Here is a 22899-nt window from a genome sequence, read left to right as displayed (position 1 = left end):
ATGCCCCCAGGGAGGGGATTGTCTCAATTGCCTGAGCAGGGTTCTTCAACATCCATGACCACTGAACCTGGCAGGGGTGTGTCTCAGCCCTCACAGGCATTGGCTCTAAAGAAATGGAAGCACTGATGTCAAGGGCCCTGAATCCCAAGCCCCCTGCTGCCAGCACCCCTGAAGCTGGGCCCCACCACAAGGCTCACCTTTGTGTGCTTCAGAAACAGTCTCCAGGTCTTCAGGGTCAGTGGGCCCTGGAGTGGGCAGTGCTCTGAGTGCCTTTTATAGCCAGAGCCCAGAGGATGAGGAAGCAGCACATGTATGTGCCAAGTCCGCCTGACCTGGAGAGGTGCCCTGGCCCAGTTCCTCCTCCAACTTCGTGTTGTTGCCTTTGTTTTCTTCGACTTGGGAGGAGCCCCACCACTGCAGTCATGTTAGATGGCTTTATCCGGGGCCTGTTCTGTGTTTTACATCCATTATGACCTTACAACTCTGCAAGGTGGTATTTTTCCCGCTTTACCAATGAGGAAACTGCTCAAAGAGGTGAAGTAACTTATCCAACGGCCCCCCTGGAAGTGTAGAATTGAGACAGGGACCCCCCCCTCCTACTGGACTCCAAAGTCAGGATGGGCTTGCTTTTTCCCTCAGTGAGCCACCTCAGGGATCCCAGGAAGCCCCAGAAGACTCTAGGATTGAGGGGGCTTGTAAAGGTCCTCTTGCCCAGGGAACCAGACTGAACAGAACTGGGGCTCTAGCTCCCTGGGGCTTGTTCCCCAGTTCCCGTGCAGGGAGTGGAGCCACTGAGCACTGCGAGAGCAACAGGCCAGTTCTGCCAGCATGGGGAGCCCGTGCAAGCAGGCAGGTGGAGCTCTCGCTCTGCGCCATGGCCTCTCTGCGGTCTCGGTCTCTGCAGCCGTTTGCATTTCCTGAAACCGGATCTCGGTGTCAGAGCCGCCCCCGGCCGGGCGGGCGCCTCAGCCATGGCCCTGCGCAAGGAGCTGCTTAAGTCCATCTGGTACGCTTTCACCGCGCTGGACGTGGAGAAGAGCGGCAAGGTCTCCAAGTCCCAGCTCAAGGTGAGGGGCAGCTGGGGCCAAGGGGAGGTGGGCAGGCACACCTCACCAGCCCCTGCCGTCTGGGAGCCGAGCGTGAACACTGTGCTACTCCCCGGGGCACCCAGCCATCCAGAGGCCTAGGCCTGGGGTGGGGGCCAGTACTGGGTAACTGGGGCAGCAGTGCCTGGTGGATGCTACTGCCCACCCTCCAGAGGCCCCAGGGAGGTACGTGCAGAGCCATTGCCCAGAGTCCTACCCCCTAACTGCCGGCGGGGTGGAGGTGACATCATGGGTTGGTTCTGAGGGCCACGAGCCAGGCTACATCCCAGACTCTGTGTGATGAGCACGCATGTCTCCCCAGAGTCAAGCTCAGGCACGCACCCTGCTCCTTCCTGCTGCTTCCCCCTGGCTTTGAAGAGAGACAGTTAGCTAGTCCTTGTCAGTCACTTCCTCCCGGAGCTGAGAGAGAGTCTTAAAGAGCCTCTCCCCGTCCCAGACCAGGCTGGCTCGGTCACCCTTGGCAGGAGAACAACTCCTCTGAACCCTGTCTCCTATGTGGGACAGACTCAGTAAGGGACAAGGACTGAAGACCCCATTATACTGCTGCCCAGCTCACTGTCCCCCTCCCCCACATGATAGGTTGGTAACAGTTTACCTTAGGCCTTGAGACCTTAGGTGGGGAGGGGGTGGAATCTGAGCCAGAAAGAGCCCTGTCAGTGATTGCCCTAAAGTTCATTACTTGGCCCCGGACAATTCCTGGAAGGCCAAAAGCTTCTCTCCTTCTTCCTCCAGTCCTGAGTTAGTGCTGCCTTCTCCACCCTAGTTAGTGGGGAAGAAGCAAAGGCCTAGGCCATTAGAAACAGGGAACGCTGGGAGACAGGGCAGGGTAGACCTCAGCTCTCTGGGACCTGCCTTAGGGGTTCATTCATTCACTCTACAAATATTTATGGAGCACTGACTGTGTACCTGGCATGAGGTTAGGCTCTAGATTCCTGGTGTCTCCCCTGGGTACCCCCAAAGGAGGGATGCAGTCTCAATTCTTACTGATCAAGGTAGAGGTAACTGGAAACCTGAGAGAGATGAATGGGACAGGATAGGCATTATGCACCACCTGCATTCCAACCCCTCACTTTGCTGAACTTGGACGCAAAGAACTTGCATGTCCCAAACTGGTCCTATCCCATAATCTATCCCTTACCTATACCTATGAGTATCCAATAAATGATTCTTGACTCCACCAGGAAAGAGAGTTGACTACCACCTTTGATCATCTAGGAGAACTTCCCAACAGACCGGTTCTTCCTTACATTGTACTTAAATTCTTTTATTGCAGATCATGTCATCTAGTGGGGTCTTCAGTATAGACAGAAGAAAAGCAGAACATCCAAAATCCATCCCTGCAGAAACTGTGCCCCACATCCACCTCTTACTCTGCCCCTTTAATATCTTACAGGAACAATCCCAACCTCCATAGTTTGTTGTCTCCAAAGTACCATTTTTTACCTCTCCATTACCTGTGGCCCCTGTGACCTCTCCAGGCTCTCTATGCCCCTTACATATGGAGGGTACAGCCCTCAGGTGGTTTCTGTTTTCCTGGTACCGTCAGCCAGTAAGTCTTCCTAGCTTGAGCCTGTGTTTTGGCCTCTAACCAGGTGGATGCCCACTCCTCACTCCCACAAGTTGAGTATTTGCAGAGAAGATTCCATGGGGAGCTGGCAAACTTGAACTGTCCGCTGTCTCTACCACATCACAGCTCAAATTGAGCCCACTGCCAGCAGCCTCTCTGGTCATACGGGATCAATGGTAGATTTCTCTTGTCCGCTCTGGGAATCTGAACTAGCAATGGGAGACTTGGGCCAGGTGGTGAGTGGGGCAGAAATGGTAGGGCCCTGTCATAGGAGGGAAGGACAGGGAAGACAATTCTCCCCCAAACCCATAGTGTTGGATACTAGAATGGGAGGAAGTAGTGATAGTGTTGGGGGTGGGGATGCCGGAAAGGCGAAGGAGCAATAGAGAAGTGGTCAGAAGTCAGAGGAAGAAGCAGATGAGAGAGATATACCGGCAGGGCCACCCCCACCCCTGAAGAAACTTGGGGAGAAGGGAAACGATCTTGAGGTTAGCTTGTCCTCATTAAAACTGTCCATGGCCTGGGGGTCCTCAGTTGGGACCAGGCAGGAGACCTGCACCAGCCCAGAGCAAGCTTATGTCTGTTTGTGACAGTCACCACGTCTCCCCTGATGCGTTGGTAGAAGGGCTGCCACTGGCAAAGCCATGATGAGACCAGAGGGAGGGGGAAGAACAGCAAGTCCCCTGAGAAGTAGCCCAAGGAGTCAGGATTGTTTTCTCTGGAGAACAGAAGGCTTGGGGGAGAGATCAGATGAGTTTTCCTCTCTTTGAATTCCTATAGAAGGTACAATGGCCTTTGTCCAGTTGGTTTGAGAAAAGTAAAAATAGACCAATAGGAATGGCATTTCTGACCAGGATGGATTTAGGTTGAACACAAAATTTCTCAAGAGTTGAGAACTGTGAGTTTTTGCAGGGTCCCCAGAACTTCCTTCTCCAAGGAACTATAGGAGTGAGTAGCCATCCTGATAGAGGGCTGCAGGGCAGGGAGCCTTGGGAATGATGGGTTTCCTAATGGCCACACCCTCTTCCCTAGGGGAGCAGCTTTGGTTTATAGGCCTGGTGGGGGATCAGCTGAGAATTTGGCCTCCTCCCTCCATGACTGGTACACACCGGGGAGGGGCCTGGGATTGGGGATATGGATGGAGCAGTGTGTCTCCAGCTCATGAGATCTTAGGAGGCAGCAGGCCCACCACTTCCCCTTGACTGGCAGGAGCAGACGGAAGGCGAACTGGGGCCCCCTACTTGGCTCTGTCAGTTCTCCCAGGCTCCTGAGCCTCTAGTCGGCACTCAGGGCAGTCCTGGGACCCAGGGAGGGTCTCTTGCCCACCGAGAGGGACAACAACCTTCTCCTTGGTGGAGGGGAAGTTAAGAACAACTCCAGTCCAGGAATCTGCTGGCTGGGGTCATCAGCTTTGCTCTGACCCCTACCTGCTGCTGACTTCCTCAGGCTAGGATCGGGGGGAGGAAGATTTAATGATGTGCAGAGCACGTGACTCAGAGCCACACAGGCTTAGACCTATATTGCTCCCCAGCTGGGTGAACTTGGGTAAGTCACCACCCATCTCGGAACCTCCAGTTTCTCAACTGTAAAGCTAGAGAGTTGAACTGGGGATCACCAAGCTATCCAGCTAGCCTACGAAAATAAATTTTAACAAAGTACCTCAAATAGGTGAAATTGATCTTTGATGCAGCCTCTCCTTCCCTTTTCTGAGCCTCTGTCTTTCCTTTGATGCCCACATCCAACCCTTCCAGCCCCTCCTTGCTCTCAGCAGGCACACAGCTAATCCAGAGATTCCTACCTTTGAAAATTGCCCTGCTCTTCCTTCATGATAGTAGTTATGCTTTAGTACCTGCTGGTTGAGAAAAATAGCTTCAGTAACTCTTAAAAGGATCTGTAGGGCCGGCCCTGTGGCTTAGCGGTTAAGTGTGCACGCTCCGCTGCTGGCGGCCCAGGTTCGGATCCCGGGCGTGCACCGACGCACCACTTCTCTGGCCATGCTGAGGCCGAGTCCCACATGCAGCAACTAGAAGGATGTGCAACTATGACATACAACTATCTACTGGGGCTTTGGGGGAAAAAATAAATAAATAAAATTATTAAAAGGATCTGTATATTTTAAAAGAATCACTTAGCACCTAGCGCTTAGCACATAGCACTAGCACATTTAAAGACTTTAGTCCATCTAGGAGAGAGAGAGATTATTCATTCTCTCTGCAGTTGTTGCTCAGTGCTTTTACAGATTCCCAAACCCCTGTGTTTGCATCTACTCCTGAAGGCTGGGAACTAGAGAACCGTGGGCCTGGCACCCCATCCCATACTTGAGTTTTAGGGAACTTCCAAGCCCCCAGAGGAGAAGGACTCCCGCTACATGCCCCCAGAGGAAACAGTGAATAAATGAAGCCTCTCAAAGATCAATGGCTGCCAACCCAGATGACAGGCCTGCCTGGGTGGGGGGGGGAGACTGTGGGAGTCCTCTTTAGGGGACCCCAAATGGCAGCTTGTGAAAACTACAGACACCTGGACCCACCCCTGGAAACTCTGAGTCAGTAGGTCTGGGCGGGCCCCAGCGTATTTCAGTTTCACCAGCTCCCCAGGTGATTCTGATGCTCAGCCAGAGCCAGTGTAGCAGAGAGATCAAGAGTGGGGCTTTAGAGTCAGGCCTTGGGAAGACACTTGACCTTTCTGAGCCTTGACTTCCTCATGTGTAAAATGAAGATAATGAGAGTCCCTGCCTCCAGGGCTGAGGACTGATTGAAATCAGCTGGTGAGGTCCTGCCCATGCTGGCCTCCACCCTTGCCATTTCCTTTCCAACATGACCCTCCTCTTCTCAGCCCTCTCCCCACCCCCAGCCCCATCTGCACCCAGGCACAGGAAGCCTGGCTGTCTGAGGTCTGCTGAGCCCTCTGGGGAGAGGCCCTGAGCCCTGAGTGTTGGGAACCTTTCTTTCCTCCTAGTCCTGACACTTGATGGCTCACAGGGGTCAGAGCCTCTGCCCTGGGCTCCTCAGATTCCACTGGCAAAAGGTACAGGTGAAGAAGGTAGGTCTTAGAGAATAGCATGGGCCAGTGAGCCAAGGAAAGGAATAGCTCAAATAACAGTATGCTGTGCGGCAGGTTCTATCCTGGGGCAGGAGAGGGTTTGTACATTATCTTCTTGAACCCCGTTTTTAGAGATACTGAAAACTGAGGCCCAATGAGGTTAATTTGCTCAGAGAGATTCAGTCCATGTCTGTCTGACTTTCGTATTTTTCCTCCTTCTCCCCATGAACTGTTTAAGTTCATTCAACAGATATTTATTGAGTCCATTATGTGCCAGGCCCAGTGATACAACAGTGCATAAAACAGACAAAAATCCCCACCCTTGTGGTGCTGACATTCTAGTCAGAGAACACAGATGATTAACAAAATAAGTAAAAATGTATCATGTGATGGAAGATGCTGCATGACATGGAGGAAAATAAAGCAGAAATAGAGATAGGAGCGTGGGGTAGAGGGCGTGGGCTTATAGATTTAAATGAAGTGGTCAGAGAAGCCCTCACTGAGAAGGTGACATCTAAGACTGGAAGGAGGAGAGAGTGTGACCGGGGAGAAGAACGTTCTGGGCTGAAGGAATAGCAAGTGCAGGGCCCCTGAGGCAAGGGTGTGCCCGGCCTGTCTGAGGAATGTCAAGGGGGCCAGAGTGGCTGGAGAGAAGTGAGTAAGAGGGATGAGGTCAGAGGAGGTACAGCAGGCCAGGTCACAGGGGGCCCAGGCCTCTGGAAGGACTGGAGCTTTTACTCTGAGGAAGAAGGGAAACCATTGGAGCATTTAAGTTAGACTTGAGGAGTCAGTCCAAAACATTCAGCGTGTGGGGGACATCTTACTGAGCTCTGGAGTCAGGATTGAGCTTAAAGTCCTTGCTGCCCTCAAGGAATGTGGAACACCCAGAAATGCTCACACAAACAGGGAACAGCAAGGGAATGTTATTACAGCGCAACCTAATAACAGGGTACATTAATAACAGTGGTTAATGGCACCCTTTGTTTTTATCTCTATAGTTTTAAAATTTTGTCATCAAAACAATATATGCTCCTGGTTAAAAAAAATCTGAGTGCAGAAGAATATAATTTTTAAACTACATTTTTTTAATTTATTTTTTTATTATTATTATTTTGTGTGTGTGTGAGGAAGATCAGCCTGAGCTAACATTCATGCCAATCCTCCTCTTTTTGCTGAGGAAGACCGGCCCTGAGCTAACATCTATTGTCAATCCTCCTCCTTTTTTTTTCCTTTTTCTCCCCAAAGCCCCAGTAGGTAGTTGTATGTCATAGTTGCACATCCTTCTAGTTGCTGTGTGTGGGACGCCGCCTCAGCAAGGCTGGACAAGCGGTGCATCAGTACGCACTCAGGATCCAAACCCGGGCTGCCTGTAGCGGAGTGTTCGCACTTAACCTCTAAGCCACGGGGCCGGCCCCTATAATTTTTAAAAAGATAAAATTTATTATAAAAGTAAAACTCGTTCCTGGTTAAAAAAATTTAACAAAAAATATAATGTTAAAGAAGATGCAAGTTCCTCCCTTCCCTGGGGAGGGGTGGTGGGGTGACAGCCATTAACAGTTTGCTGAGTCTTCTAGACTTTTTCTATGTGCAAATAAACATATCAGGTTGAACCATATAAAATTGCTGACATTTTATTGTTTTGACCTACTAAAATAGCAGTTTGATATGGTTCAAACTACTCTCTGCATACATATTTATTTTGCAAACATTTCATTCTACAGCTTGCTTTTTTCACCTGCCAGTATATTATGCATATCTTTCCATGTCTGTTCATATAAGTATAACAATAAAATAGCTTACAACTAGTAAGCAATGCACTATGCACCAGGTGCTGCGCTAAGCTCTTCATTCTGAAAAACCCGGTGGAGTAGGCCCCCTGATTATCCTCACAGAGGAGGAGACTAAGGTCTTGGAGAAGATAAATCACTTGCCCAAGAGCACACACTTGGCAGATGTAAAATCCTTCCAACACACATAGGTCCATGACACGGTGTCCCTGTTTGCTCCTGAAGGAGCCTCCAGCTGTCTCCAGTTCCTCACATTATAAACAATGCTTCTGTGAACATTCTCATACTGTACATGTAGCTCTGTTCCCTTGAGCATCTGTAGGTTGGATGATTAGAAATGCTGAGGTCATATCCAATTTAAGTTTGATAGATTCTGCTCTCCAGAAAGACTACCAGTTCACACCTCAGCAGTAGGCTGTTTGAGTCCCCTCCCTGTTTCTCCACAACCTCCTCAGTACTTGATATTATCAGTCTTTTGCTCCAATGTTAATTTGTTAGGTAAAACATCGCACTTTCTAGCCAGGAAGGGAACTAACATTTCCTCTGTGCAGACCTAACTGGCTCTCTACGTATATCATCTCACTCAATCCTCACAGCCCCTCTGCATGGAGGGTATTATCCCGTTTTACTGACAATGAAACTGAGGTTCAGAGGGTGAAGGAGTTTATCCAAGGCCCCACAGCTAGAAAGTGAAGGTCCCTGACCTTCCATGTCCCCCTCCTCACTGGAGTGTAGCCATTTGGCTAGGCTATGCCAGAAGCTTCCTCAAAGAGGTGCTTTAAGAGGCTTAAAGGAAGATAAGGACATGGGTAGTTTGAAATGAGGCCAAGAGGCAGCAAGTAGAAATATGTAAAACTCTTAAAATAACACCTGTTGCTTCAGAAGTGGATATTTCTCTTGTGTCTGTCACCCTGGATTTTAAGTGCTAAGCACTGAGCCAGCGGTACTGCTTAGAGTGGGGATTGGTACCCTATGATCACAGATGTATTAGTCGGGTCTTTTCTGGATATAAGAGATAGAAACCAAACTCCAACCAACTTAAGGGAGATGTTATTTATTGGCTCACATAACCAAAACTCCAAGCACAGTATTGGCTTCAGGCATGGCTAGATCCGGGTCCTCAAATGATAACTCTCTTTATCCCTTGACTCTGCTTTTTTCACTGATAACTTTATTCTTAAGCAGGCACTTCCCACACAGGGACAGCTGTGTGTCCCCCCACACAGGTCAGCTGCATCTACCTTCAAACAGCTTAACAGTCCCATGGAAAGAGTACACCTCTTTTCCACTAGAGGAAGCAAATATCCTAGGGCTGCTTCTCATTGGCCCAGATTTGGTCATATGCCCATTCTTGAACCATTCACCATGACTCCAGTGTGCCCACCCCTGTAGCCAGGGGTGCAAATGGTCGATACCACAGATATTGAGAATGGGGGAGAGGTACTTCTCAAAGGAAAGTCAAGGCTCTATTACCAAAATAAGGGAAGGGGGCAGAGTTCATCAGAAAGAAACTTCGCATGTCCTATAGAACAAGAGAAAGCAAAGCCAAAGAAGGCGCATAAGATCACTTGAAGAGCATGGGAATGAGAGTCGTGGTGGGGGTCAGGGATGGCTGCCCAGAGGAAAGTGAGGGAAAAGAGAAATGGTCACCCTCTTGCTGGGCCCCTCAACTTCCTACTTTGCTGAGTTGAACCTGAGGCCCAGGAGAACACTGGGGAGACGTCTCAATCCTTTCCTCCCCTCTGCTCACAAAAGAGAATAAAGAAATGAAGACTTGGGGCCGGCCCGGTGGCACAAGCGATTAAGTGCGTGCACTCCGCCGCCCGGGGTTCGCCGGTTCGGATCCCAGGTGCACACTGACGCACTGCTTGGCAAGCCATGCTGTGGCGGCATCCCACATAAAGTGGAGGAAGATGGGCACGGATGTTAGCCCAGGGCCAGTCTTCCTCAGCAAAAAAAAGAGGAAGATTGGCATATGTTAGCACAGGGCTGATCTCCTCACAAAAAAAAAAAAAAAAAGAAATGAAGACTTGACACACATGCCATCTCTGAGATGTTGCCAGCTCCTGCCTCAGAGGCACTGACTCCAAAGTTAACTGCTGGTGGTGGCGGCAGCCCTTACAGACGGCATTTATTGACTGCCTTTGGTGTGCAGAAGAGGACATAAGTGCCGTGGGACATAAAAATGAATAGAGACCTTGTCTCCAGAGTTCACAATCTAGTTGGGGAAAGAGGCTCAGGGTCAATATTTTAATAGGAAGCCGAGCCAGCTGTCAGAGCCGGGCATCCTGGTTCCAACCTCAGCTCTGCCATTCACTCTTAACCACTCCAAGCCTTGGTATCTTCATCCGAAAAACAGGGATAATGTCTGTGTATCACGATTGTTGTGGAGTTTAGACATGGGGCATAGAAAGCACCTCGTACAGTGGCTGGCGCATAGTAGGTGTGCAGTGGTGACTATTTTTAATCATGCACTCTGTGATAAGTGCTAAAACAGAATTACCCCAAGGCAATTTTATTTTTTCCTGATCTCCTTGTTCAAACTTCAGCCTCTTTGTCCTAATATCACGTGTTTGTTAACCAACCCGTGTTTCCCCTCTACACTGTCATGGCTGTGTTCAAACTTCAGCCTCTTTGTCCTAATATCACGTGTTTGTTAACCAACCCGTGTTTCCCCTCTACACTGTCATGGCTGCCATCCCTTCTAGGCCTTGTTCTCCATATCCCGTGAACCATTTTTCATGGCACTTCTTTGAGCCCTCTCCAGCTCCCTTCCATCTTTAGAGGGGCAGTGACTGGAATTGCACATGCCCTTCCTGGAGCAGACACACCTGGGTGCTAGGCACACTGCAGCCTGAACACTGAGTCTTTGATGGAAGTGACGATAAATTCGGGGCTGCTGCCCTGGGGTGACAGGCCGCCTCCCTGTGGAGCCCAGCATCATAGGAAGCACTTGGGCTTTGGGATCTGTGGAGCTGGACTTGAATCCCAGGCTCTTGCTCACTGTGGGTCCTTGGGTAAGCTACTGAATCCCTTGAGCCTCAGTGTCCTTGTCTGCAGAAAGAGGACACCCCTAACTAACGAAGTGGCTAAGAGCACGGCTGCCTGGGTTTGAATCCCAGCTCTGCCAGCTCTGTGACCTCTGAGTTATTTAATGTCTCAGGGCCTAGGGGGTTTTTTCATCTGTAAAATGGGGATATTAACAGTTGTTGGGGGTTAAGTGAATTATATGTAAAGTGCTTAGCTCAGGGCTTGGTGCATAGTAAGTGTATAAGTTTTAGTTTTTTTGGTTGTATTGAGGAATAATTGACATATAACATTATATTAGTTTCAGGTGTACAGCATAATGATTTGATATTTGTATATATTATGAAATGATCGCCCTGATAAGTCTAGTTAACATCCGTCACCACATGCAGTTACAAAAATTTTTTTTTTAGTGACGAGAACTTTTAAGATCTACTCTCTCAGCAACTTTCAAATATGCAAAAAGGTATTATTACTTATAGTCACCATGCTGTACATTATATCCCCATGACTTATTTTATAACTGCAAGTTTGTACCTTTTGACTCCCTTCACCCATTTTGCCCACCCTCCACTCTCTGCCTCTGGCAACCACCAGTCTGTTCTCTGTATCTATGAGCTTGAGAGTTTTCTGGTTTTTTTTTTTGAAGATTCCACATATAAGTGAGATCATATGGTATTTGTCTTTCTCTGACTTAATTTCACTTAGCATAATGCCCTCAAGATCCATCTATGTTGTCAAAAATGGCAAGATTTCATTTTTTTATGGCTGAATATTCCTTTATATATATATATATATATGTGTATATATATATATATATATATAAGTTTTAGTTATGATTGAGTTAAGTAATGTATGCAGAGGACTGAGCCAGGGTAGGGGTGGGGACAAGCAGGGAGGTGGGCGCAGTCCTCTGCCCAGTTTTGGTTGGGCCGCAGGAAGGCAAACTGCCGCTCTGTCTCAGGTGCTGTCCCACAACCTGTACACAGTCCTGCACATCCCCCACGACCCCGTGGCTCTGGAGGAGCACTTCCGAGATGATGACGATGGCCCCGTGTCCAGCCAGGGATACATGCCCTACCTCAACAAGTACATCCTGGACAAGGTGGGGCCCAGCTGGGGAGGGGGGTGCCTCTAATCTCTCTCCACATCCCAGCCTGGCCAGCACCCCAGTACATTGCCTCCCCAACTCCTCCCCACTATAAACTCCCACTTCTGTCCCCTCTGTCCATCCCTGCTTTCTCATCTCCGTCCTTCACATGCCAGCCACTTGCCCCCTCCTTGCCCCTCTTAACTCACCCTCAGTCTCCCTCATCTCTATCCTAGCCTCCACCTTCCCATAACCTTCTACCCCATCTCTGCCTGGGCCCACCTCCAGCTTCCAGCTATAACATTTACAAAGGGTTCTGCAGCTTCTCCCCAATACTGTCCCCCCATGCTCCTTCCAGCTGTCACTGTCTTCTCGGGTTCTTCTTGTCTGTCTACTCCCTCTGGGGCTTCTCCTTCTTTCTCCCCTGGGCTGAGGGACTAGAGTTTCTCTGTTGGCAGGATACTTGGGTCAGTGTGGATGTTGGGGGAGGGGAGGAGCAGGGTGGTTGGAACCAGCTAGTTACATGATGATCAGTTCAGGGATTCCCCAGGTTAGAGCCCCAACTTGGCAGGGTGGGGAACAGGGGAATGGATAACCTCAAGAAACCAGCTGGAGCCTAGTTTGGTGGTAGAGCAGGAGTGGGGCAGCCTCCTTGGCTGACTTGCAGGCCTGGTGGCAGGTGGAGGAGGGGGCTTTCGTTAAGGAGCACTTTGATGAGCTTTGCTGGACCCTGACGGCCAAGAAGAACTATCGGGTGGATAGTAACGGGAACAGCATGCTCTCCAATCAAGATGCCTTCCGCCTCTGGTGCCTCTTCAACTTCCTGTCTGAAGACAAATACCCTCTGATCATGGTTCCTGATGAGGTGAGGGTGATGGCAGCCCCAGGGACTGAATCACTTGGGGCCAGGCCTCAGCAAAACCATGAGGGAGGCCAAATATTGCCTCTGTGCTTTCCCACATCCCCTTCCTTTTTGGTCTCCCCATGCTGGTCCCTTTCTACACCCAGCTACAGATGCCTAGAACTGCCCATATCAGAGCAATTGTGCCTTCTCCCAGGAGAACCAAAACTACACTTCCTTCAGGGCTCTGCTAGCCCTCATGGTAAGAAAGTGATCTGCAGATTCTGTTTACACAGAGGTGTAAATGCCTAATACGTTACTGGGCATTTTAAAATGAAAATATTTGAGATAAAATGGCAGGATTTCAGGCACTGTGACAATCTGAGCAGGGTGCTCTGTGAGGGGAAGGGAGACATTCCTGGGACATCTCTCCAGTTACTCCAGGTGGGCAACCAAGTCTGGCCCTCATTCCAGATTTTTCCCTTCCTGTCTTCTACAGCAGAAGGGAGAGCCGGGCAGACTCAGCTCAGGGCCTCAGAGAGGGCATCCTGCAAGTAGAGGCCTGGAATTCGGCCCCTACCTCCTCAACTCGTGTGAAGCCAGGGCAGGTGCCCCCCTTTTCAGTCAGCCTGCACCCTCCCTCTATCCCCACCTCTCTCCCCTGTCCATTCAGCCTTCTCCTGACCCTTTAGCCCTTTTGGTGGCTGTGAAGATGCCAGGGTGAATTTAGGTCTTCAGAGTAGAGTATACAGGGGAGGGGTCCTCTGCTTACAAGAAGTCCTGGCATGTCTATTGCACTCACATTTGTGTCTTTGCTTCTGTTTGTGGGAAGGGTAAGGGGAGCCACCTGAGCCCTGACGTGGTGCGCCCCACCCCACTCCCGGCTGAGCCCAGTAGCCCCCAGAGTGCAAGTCCCAGAGACAGTTTCCCAAGAAGCTGCTGGGGCAGGAAAGGAACATGAGTCCATCTACACAGACACCCGGCTGGGTACCCTTGTCAGACCCCTGCCAGTCAGCGCAAGGTGGCCTCTCAGAGGCCAGAAGGCTCCTTGCTGCTGAGATCAACATGCAGTGTGAACAAACTGCAGCAGGATGTACCCCACCACCACTTCCTGTTCCTCTGTAATGGGTTTCCTGTCCCTGCCCTGTTTACCCCCACCCCCAATACCCTTGCCTTCCCATGAGGGAAGGATCCCCAGGGTCCGGGCTTGGAATAAGGACTCAGATGGGATTCAGATCTGAATCGAGTTCTGACTGCCACCAACTTGCTGTGTGATTTAGAACATGTCACTTCCCCCTTTGGGCCTCAGTTTTGTCATCTGCAGAGTGAGAGTGTTGGATGAGAGGGCCCTTGCACTCCCTCTGATATTTTCTATCATTTGCTGCCGCTGCCTCTGCCTGGCCGCCAGCCCTCAGCTCCCACCTTCACCCTGCCCTTAATTTAAGGCAAGAAGAAGTGAGACTGGAGGTTGGAGACGGAAGAGGATGCCTGAATTGGAGTTGAGGCTTCAGGATCCCCTCCCAAATCTCTACTCTGGTGTCCACCAGCGTGTAGTGCTCTGGGCCCCCCAAAACCCCTGTCGCTGGTCACCTCTGCCCAGGCTGGGGAAGCCAGATGGGAGCGCCCCCTGGTGTTGGCACCAGCAACACTGCCTGCTGCAGTCACCAGGCCTTCCTTCTCCCCCTGCAGGTGGAATACCTGCTGAAAAAGGTGCTCAGCAGCATGTGCTTGGAGGTGGGCTTGGGTGAGCTGGAGGAGCTGCTGGCCCAGGAGGCCCAGGCAGCCCAGACCACTGGGGGGCTCAGTGTCTGGCAGTTCCTGGAGCTCTTCAACTCCGGCCGCTGTCTGCGAGGTGTGGGGCGGGACACCCTCAGCATGGCCATCCACGAGGTCTACCAGGAGCTCATCCAAGATGTCCTGAAGCAGGTCAGGCCAAGATGGGAACTAGGGGAGGACCCTGAGGAGGGGTGAATGGGGGGCAGGTGAAGCCTCTGACTTTGCTCTGGCTGGCAGGGCTACCTGTGGAAGCGAGGGCACCTGAGGAGGAACTGGGCAGAACGTTGGTTCCAGCTGCAGCCCAGCTGCCTCTGCTATTTTGGGAGTGAAGAGTGCAAAGAGAAAAGGGGTACTATCCCGCTGGACGCACAATGCTGCGTGGAGGTGAGGGGGACAGGTGAAGGGGCAGAGCACACCTCAGGGCCCAGAGGGTCTCCAGTGTGGTGTGCAGGCAGGGGGTCAGGAGGAGGGCCAATGGAGAAAAGCCACATCGACAAATTTCTGCTTAGATGGGTGTAACCCAAACATACCTGCATGCCTCAAGGCCATTCTCACCCATGTCAGCACTTTCTTCAAAAACCAAACTGCAAATCGAATACTCAAGTCATTGGTGAATAATGTGGATTTTGCTAAAGATTTCAGAGGAGATGGCTTATGTCTCACACTACACAGCAAAACTTTCTGAAAATCCTCTTTAAAGGTCTTTCTCCTTCGCCCAAATTCCATTCCCTTTGGCAACCCTATACCTCCCTATTCTTTTTCCACACCCCTCTCCTCTCCCTCTCCTCGTCCCTTCCCCTGCCTTGGCTCTGTCCATTATTATTTTAGAGGCTTAAAACAATTTTTTAAATCGTAGTAATATATATATATAACATGAAATTTGTCATTTTAACCATTTTAAGTTTACAATTCAGTAGCATTAAGTACATTCCCAATTGTTGTGTAACCATCACCATTATCAATTTCCAAAACATTTTCACCATCTCAAACAGAAACTGTACCCATTAAGCAATAACTCATCCCTCTTCCCTCCAGCCCCTGGTAACCTCTATTCTACTTTCTGTCTCCATGAATTTGCCTATTCTAGGTATCTCACATAAGTGGAATCACGCAATATTTGTCCTTTTGTGCCTGGCTTCTTTCACTTAGCATAATGTTTTCAAAGTTTGCGCATGTTGTGGCATGGGACTGGACTTCGTTCCTTTTTATAGCTGAATAATATTCCATTGTGTAGATATACCACATTTTGTTTATCCATTCATTCGTTGATGGACACTGGGTTGTTTCCATCTTTTTACTATTGTAAATAATGCTGCTGTGAACATACATATACAAGTTTCTGGGTGGACATATGTTTTCATTTCTCTGGGTACACACCTAAGAGTAGAACTGCTGGATAATGTGGTAATTCTATGTTTAACTTTTGAGGAAGAATCAACCTGTTTTCCATAGTGGCTGCACCATCTTACATTCTCATCAGCAATGTATGAGGGTTCCAAGTTCTCCACATTCTCATCAACATTTGTTATTTTACATCTAAAAACATTATTATAGCCATCCTAGCCTCTGTCCAGTTTTTTATGCTTGTTGATATTTTTATTTATTTATTTTCTTGGTGTCATAATAGTTTAGAACATCTTGAAATTTCAGTTGTACATTATTATTTGTCAGTTACCATATATATGTGCCCCTTTCGCTTTATGCCTATCCCCCAACCCCCTACCCCTCTGGTAACCACTAATCTGTTCTCTTTCTCCATGTATTTGTTTATCTTCCACATATGAGTGAAATCATACGGTGTTTGTCTTTCTCTGACTGGCTTATCTCACTAAACATAATACCCTCAAGTTCCATCCATTGTCCATTTTTGTCACATAAGGAAAGAGGTGTCACTGGGGAAAGAGCACAGAGAAATCCCAGCTCCACCACTAACAGGCAGTGTGAATTGGGCAAGTTCCTGGACTTCTCAGAGCCTCAGTTTCTTCCTCTGTAAAGTGGGGCTAACAATGCCTGCCTGGCAAGGTTGTTTGGGAGGAGTGAATAAAACGATGCCTATAAAAAACTAGTAGACTCTAGAACATAAGAAGGTTAACACGTGGTAGCTATTATTTTCCACTAGAATGTAAGCTTAGGGAAGGCAGGGCTTTGGTCTATTAGGCACGTCTCAGTATCCCACATGCCTAGAAAGAGTGGCACTCATTAGACACGCCAAAATATCAATGGAATGAATGAATGGAGAACTTTCTCAACCCTCATAACTAACCTCCAATCCGGGCCACGCAGGCTCCTGGCAGAGCGGGAGGGGTGCCCAGGGAAGATGGTCAGCCGGGAGGGGTGGGAGCTGGAGCACCCCTGGGGCGGGTGTGGCCCTGACCCCAGTGAAGCCAGCCTGTCTGGGGCCACCTGCTCTCCCAGGTGCTGCCCGACAGAGAGGGGAAGCGCTGCATGTTCTGTGTGAAGACGGCCTCCCGCACGTACGAGATGAGCGCCTCAGACACGCGACAACGCCAGGAGTGGACGGCTGGTAAGTGCCCGCCGGGTGGCCTGGGTCTGGCTGGGCCTCAGTCGCCTCATCTGTGTAAAGGGGGTGATAACACTTTGTCCAGCGGGAGGCTAGAGACTGGACTCGAGCAACTCCTAAGGCCCCTTTCTGGCGGTGGGCCACCTCGAGGTCTCCCCTGCCCCCAGCTACCCGCTGCTGACGCCCTCCCGTGCCCTCCGCAGCCATCCAGACGGCGATCCGGCTGCAGGCCGAGGGGAAGACGTCGCTGCACAAGGACCTGAAGCAGAAGCGGCGCGAGCAGCGGGAGCAGCGGGAGAGGCGCCGGGCAGCCAAGGAGGAGGAGCTGCTGAGGTTGCAGCAGCTGCAGGAGGAGAAGGAGCGGAAGCTCCAGGAGCTGGAGCTGCTGCAGGAGGCGCAGCGGCAGGCCGAGCGCCTGCTGCAGGAGGAAGAGGAGCGGCGCCGCAGCCAGCACCGCGAGCTGCAGCAGGCGCTCGAGGGCCAATTGCGCGAGGCGGAGCAGGTGGGGCCCGCACCCGGGGCAGAGGCGGTGGGCGGAGCGATACTGACAGGCCAGGCCTGGGAACAGAGGGCCTGGGGGCGGGGCCTGGGCCGAGGGCGGAGCCTGTGGCAAAGGCGCGTGTGTGGAGGCGGGGCTTGGAATGAGGGACTGCTGGGACAAAAGCCGTGGGCGTGAAAGATAGGTGTGGGACCCGGCCTATGCCAGTGGCGGGACCTGTGCAATAAGGAAGGGGTGGGAGGTGCAGGAACCTGGCCAAGGGATGGCTTGAGATGAGAGACGGTGTGGGGCGGGGCCTGAGCCGCCGGATGGGTGGGGCCAGAGCTGAGTGCTGGGTGTAGAGTGGGGCCTGGTTCCGAGACCTTGGCTGGGGGCGGGCCTTCGACAGACGAGCCGCAAAAGAACTCGGGATTGGGGATGGGTTTGGACTAAAACTGGACTCGGTTGGACTAGAGTTGATCTGAGTTTACAGTGAAACCAGTTTGAGGAATACAGGATGGGAGGAAGGTGGGAAGAATGTGGAGGCAGACTAGGCCTGTAGAGGCAATTAGATTTAGGATTTAAGAGATCTAGAGATCTCTTTAGAGATCCGGAGTTAGGAGACATGTGGATTGAATCCCAGCTCTGCCTCTTAGGAGCCCTGTGATCTCAGGCAAGTTAGCCTCTTAGCAAGTTACTGTGCCTCAATTACATATCAGTGACATGTTGATGCTAACAGAACTTTGCTCATAGAGGTATGGTGAGGATCAAATGAGGAAACATTTTTAGTTGTTATAACAATTATTTTAGTCACTCCCTTTCTAGTACCAGCCATAATAATGATTGTTAAGGCTGGTACTAGAAAGGGGGTGACTTGAGCCCCTTTCCACCGTGTAACATCTGTTCGCTGATCATTGTCTGACCTAGTCAGGCTCTCAGAAAGGAATCAGATCAGGAAACCCTGACATGAAGGAACCCTCCAGACCCTCACCCAGAGATAGCTATTTGGGCCAGCCTAGCAGAGCCCTGGGAAAGGGCAGCGTACCTGCCACCTCCCTCTGCCTTGCCCCCATTGACCCGGCTGTGCGTCCCGCACAGGCCCGGGCCTCCATGCAGGCTGAGATGGAGCTGAAGAAGGAGGAGGCTGCCCGGCAGCGACAGCGCATCCAGGAGCTGGAGGAGATGCAGCAGAGGCTTCAGGAGGCCCTGCAACTGGAGGTGAAAGCTCGGCGGGACGAGGAGGCGGTGCGCCTCGCCCAGACCAGGTAGGACTGAGGGGCCCCTTCTGGTTCCCCTCCCTGACTTCCCTACCGTCCCATTGCTGAGCACCTGCAAGGTGCGTTGGCTCTGGAGATGACAGTGCACGCCCGGCAGACTGCTGGAGGAGGAGGAGGAGAAGCTGAAGCAGCTGCTGCAGCTGAAGGAGGAGCAGGAGCGCTACATTGAGCGGGCGCAGCAGGAGAAGCAAGAGCTGCAGCAGGAGATGGCGCTGCAGAGCCGCTCCCTGCAGCAGGCGCAGCAGCAGCTGGAGGAGGTGCGGCAGAACAGGCAGAGGGCCGACGAGGACGTGGAGGTGAGGTCTGGAGTGGGAGATGATGGAGGCTGGCGGGGTCAGCGTGTTAACGTGCAGACTCTGGAGCCTTCCCTCAAACCCTGGCTGTATCATCTCCTGGCTGTGGGACCTCGGGCAAATTGCTGAACCTCTCTGAGTTTCAAGTCCCTCATCTGGGAAAGGGGACTGATCATAGCATTGTTGATTAGACAGACATAGCATTGAAGATTAGACAAGATAATACGTGATATTTAGTATGTAGTGAGCGCTGAAGAAACATTAGCTGCTATTTTTATCATTATTATTAATCTGGGCAAAATTTTTCCTCCTCTTCTAAGCCCCTATCTTGCTATCCCTGTCCTTTGGCTTCACTCCTTGGAGCCCAAATCTCCATAGAAGAGAGGTTCCTTTTTTAAAAAAAATTTTTTTTTCTTTTTTGTGAGGAAGATCAGCCCTGAGCTAACATCTGCCAATCCTCCTCTTTTTGCTGAGAAAGACTGGCCCTGGGCTAACATCCGTGCCCATCTTCCTCTACTTTATATGGGACGCTGCCACAGCATGGCTTGACAAGCAGTGTGTCAGTGCGTGCCCGGGATCCGAACCTGCGAACCCCAGGCCACCGAGGTGGAGCATGCACACTTAACCACTAAGCCACTGGGCCGGCCCTAAAAAAATTTTTTTAATGTTTTGTTTAGTAATATTGATTATTTTATTTTGCTTTGTTGGCTTACACAGTCATTGTAAAAAATTCAAACACACAAAGACATGACATAGAAAGAGAAAGTTCCTCTATGATTCCCCCACCCTACAACCACTGCTAATGACTGGGTGAACACTGGAGCAGAGGTTTGTGCATTAGGTCCTGGAGAGGGGGTGTGGTGCAGTGGTTTAGAGCTCAGTGTGTGTCCCTGGGCAAGTCACTGACCCTCTTTTGCACTTGTTTGTTGTTAACTTTTGCTCTGGAGGTTAAATAAGATAATAAATATATTTAGCACCTCTTGGCTGCTTAGTGAATGGAAACTATACTTATGATTTTTTTTTGGTGAGGAAGAGTTTCTCTGAGCTAACATCTGTTGCCAATCTTCCTCTTTTTTAGCTTGAGGGAGATTAGCCCTGAGCTAACATCTGTGTCAATCGTCCTCTATTTTGTATGTGGGTTGCTGCCACAGCATGGCCTGCCAAATGGTGTAGGTCGGCACCCAGGATCCAAACCCGTGAACCTGGGCTGCCGCAGTGAGCACGCAGGACTCAACCACTACATCACGGGGCCGGCCCTAATTATGATTATTTTTGACTCTTTGGGGGTTCACGACTCCCCTGAACTTGGTTGCCAAGTCTATTTTATGAACATACTCTTTATGAACATACATGAGTTTTTCTGGGGAGATGATCAATAGACTTTGTCAGATTCTAAGGGGCCTGTGAACGGGAAAAGGTCAAGACACCCTGTCTTGAGTGGTGACTCTGACCCACTCCCCCTGGCCCTGCCCCCACAGGCTGCCCAGCGGAAGTTGCGCCAGGCCAGCACCAATGTGAAACACTGGAATGTCCAGGTGAACCGGCTCATGCATCCAATTGAGCCTGGAGGTGAGAAGGGGTAGACCCTGGAGCTTTCCGTGGAGTGGGGAGGGAGGGAGCAGGGAGAAAGGGGTACCTCCACATCTACAGAGCCAGCCTAGGACTGAAGGTCAGGAGGTTGTCCCTCCCCCCCAGGGCTGAGGCAAGGCCCCTCAACCTCTCTCCTGCGCAGTGCCTGTCTCCTTACTCATGCCTGCCTTTTCTCTGCCAGACAAACGGCCCACCACCAGCAGCTCCTTCACCGGCTTCCAGCCCTCTCTACTTGCCCGCCGTGACTCCTCCCTAAAGCGCCTGACCCGCTGGGGATCCCAGGGCAACAGGACGCCCTCGCCCAGCAGCAGTGAACAGAAGTCCCTCAATGGTGGGGATGAGGCTCCCGTCTCGGCTTCCAGCCCTCAGGAAGATAAACTGGACCCAGCACCAGAAAATTAGCCTCTGCTAGCCCCTTTTCCCCCAACCTCATGCCCACCAGGACCTGGCCACAGCTGGCCTGTGGGTGACACCAGCCCCTGCAGAAGAAGGAGCTGAGGTCCTGGTGCCAGGGACCCAGGGCCTCCAACCATTAAACAGTCCAGAATGGAACCTTCATTTTTCGCACCAGCCCCAGGCCCCAGACCACTGAGGCTGTCTGGGATATTGATCCTTGAGAACTTGACCTGGTGCCTTAACTCTAAGGACCCTGTGCCCTGGACTGGGAAAGACAGTAAACAAGCAAGCCAGGGGCCATCTGCCCCTAGACTGCCACCAAGTTGTGGAGGCACATTCCCAAATAAAAACTGCTCTTGGAATGAATTATTGGTCAGTCTGCTGTCCATCTCTCCTGTCATTTCCTCTCTTCCTCCCTCAAGTCCAGTGATAGGTCCCAGAAGGAGTAAGGTGTAGTGCAGTGGCTGGGAAAGGACACTCTGCCACTTACTAACTAGGTGACTTTGGTCAGTCTTCTTCACCTCTCTGTGCTTTAGTTCCTGTGTTGATAAAATCAGGATAATATTACCTACCTCATAGGGTTCTTGTGAGGATTAAATGCTTGGCACATGAGCAATCACTATTATTTGTATCACCCAAAAGTGTTTATTGAGTATCTAGTCTATGCCTTGAAGTTTCCCAGGTTGTTTAATTCTCATGGCAACCCTGAGAGGGGATATTATTATTATTATTCTCATTTTACATGTGGAGAAACTGAGGCTCAGAGAGGTCAGGTAACTTGCCCAGAACCTTCCAAACTTGCTTCTCTTCCCATATTATCTGACTCACTGATCTTATTACCTAAGACAGAGATCTGGGAATGTAGGATGACTTGCTCCCTCCATCTCATCTCCATGCAAAACCCATCATCAAATCCAGTAGACTCTCTTTCATACTCTCACATCTATCCCTCCCTCTCGATCCCCATGGCTACTACCATGGCTAAGGCCTTTGTATCCTCTACCTGCATGTGCCTCTTTGACTCCTTCTCCATCTTGCCCCATATCTAATCAGTTTCCAAGTCTGATTGATTGGATTTTCTTGGTCACTGTCAAATCTACCCCCTTGGGGCCATGTCTCATGGCCACTGCCTTACTCTGGCCCTCATCATTCCCAACTGTATAAGAGCAATAACCGGGTGTCCTTGGTAACTCTTCTCCCTATAGCTGCCTGAATGGGTTTTCTAAAATACAGATCTGTTCTTGACTCTTCCCACTTTCCAGTCTCTCAGTGGTACCCTGGACAGTCAAGTTCACATTCCCGTATGTGGCATACGAGACTCGTGATGATCTGGCCCAGGAGGGCCTCCTATGCTTCTGCTTTATGGATTTACTAGCGGTTCCCTCCTTTTTCTTCCTTGGGGCTTGCACACTGGCTGTCCTTTCCACCTTACTTCACGTAACAGCCGCTCGAGTTCCTTGAGAGCAGGGATATATCTTCTTCAACTTATGTCGCCAGTGCCTAGCACAGTGCTTGGCTCTTAGTAGGCATGCAACAAATGTTTGTTGAATGAATTCATGAAGGAACAAATTCTAAAATGAATGAGCATCACCCAGCTTAAAAGTGATGAAGTAGCTAAGATTCAAACTCAAGTCCATTCATTTATTCAACAAATTATTTATTAAGCTCCTATGTCACGTATTGTGCTAGGTGCTGGCTATATGGCACAGAACAAAACAGACAGGGTCCCTGCCCTCCTGGAGCTTATGTGCTATCTGATATCAAAGTTCATATCTTTTGCAAGTACACCAAACTTTATTGCAGGGAACTTCATTATTTAAAGTGTCATGATGGGCCGGCCTGGTGGCATAGCAGTTAAGTTTGCACTCTCTGCTTCGGCGGCCCAGGGTTCAGAGGTTCGGATCCCTGGCGCAGACTGATGCACCGCTTGCCAAGCCATGCTGTGGCGGCATCCCATGTAAAGTAGAGGAAGATGGTCACGGATGTTAGCCCAGGGCCAATCTTCCTCAGCAAAAAAGAGGAGGATTGGCAACAGGTGTTAGTTTAGGGCTACTCTTCCTTAGCAAAAAAAAATAAATAAATAAAAATATATAAATAAAGTGTCATGATGG

General features: G+C 50.4%; 1 protein-coding gene across 1 annotated transcript; it reads left to right on the top strand.

Moving 5' to 3' along the window:
* Window positions 1–927: 927 nt before the first annotated feature.
* Window positions 928–21154, top strand: DEF6 (DEF6 guanine nucleotide exchange factor). Its single transcript, XM_058554529.1, has 11 exons — window positions 928–1067; window positions 11491–11631; window positions 12296–12481; window positions 14147–14383; window positions 14471–14617; window positions 16649–16757; window positions 16958–17256; window positions 18331–18497; window positions 18607–18805; window positions 20281–20371; window positions 20574–21154. Exons 1-11 carry the CDS (start codon window positions 972–974, stop codon window positions 20792–20794), a joined length of 1893 nt encoding a protein of 630 aa, XP_058410512.1. The 5' UTR covers window positions 928–971; the 3' UTR covers window positions 20795–21154.
* Window positions 21155–22899: the final 1745 nt, after the last annotated feature.

This window comes from Diceros bicornis, chromosome 14 (genome assembly GCF_020826845.1).
Source record: "Diceros bicornis minor isolate mBicDic1 chromosome 14, mDicBic1.mat.cur, whole genome shotgun sequence".
Classification (NCBI taxonomy): Eukaryota; Metazoa; Chordata; class Mammalia; order Perissodactyla; family Rhinocerotidae; genus Diceros; species Diceros bicornis.
This window is presented reverse-complemented; position numbering and strand designations above follow the sequence as displayed.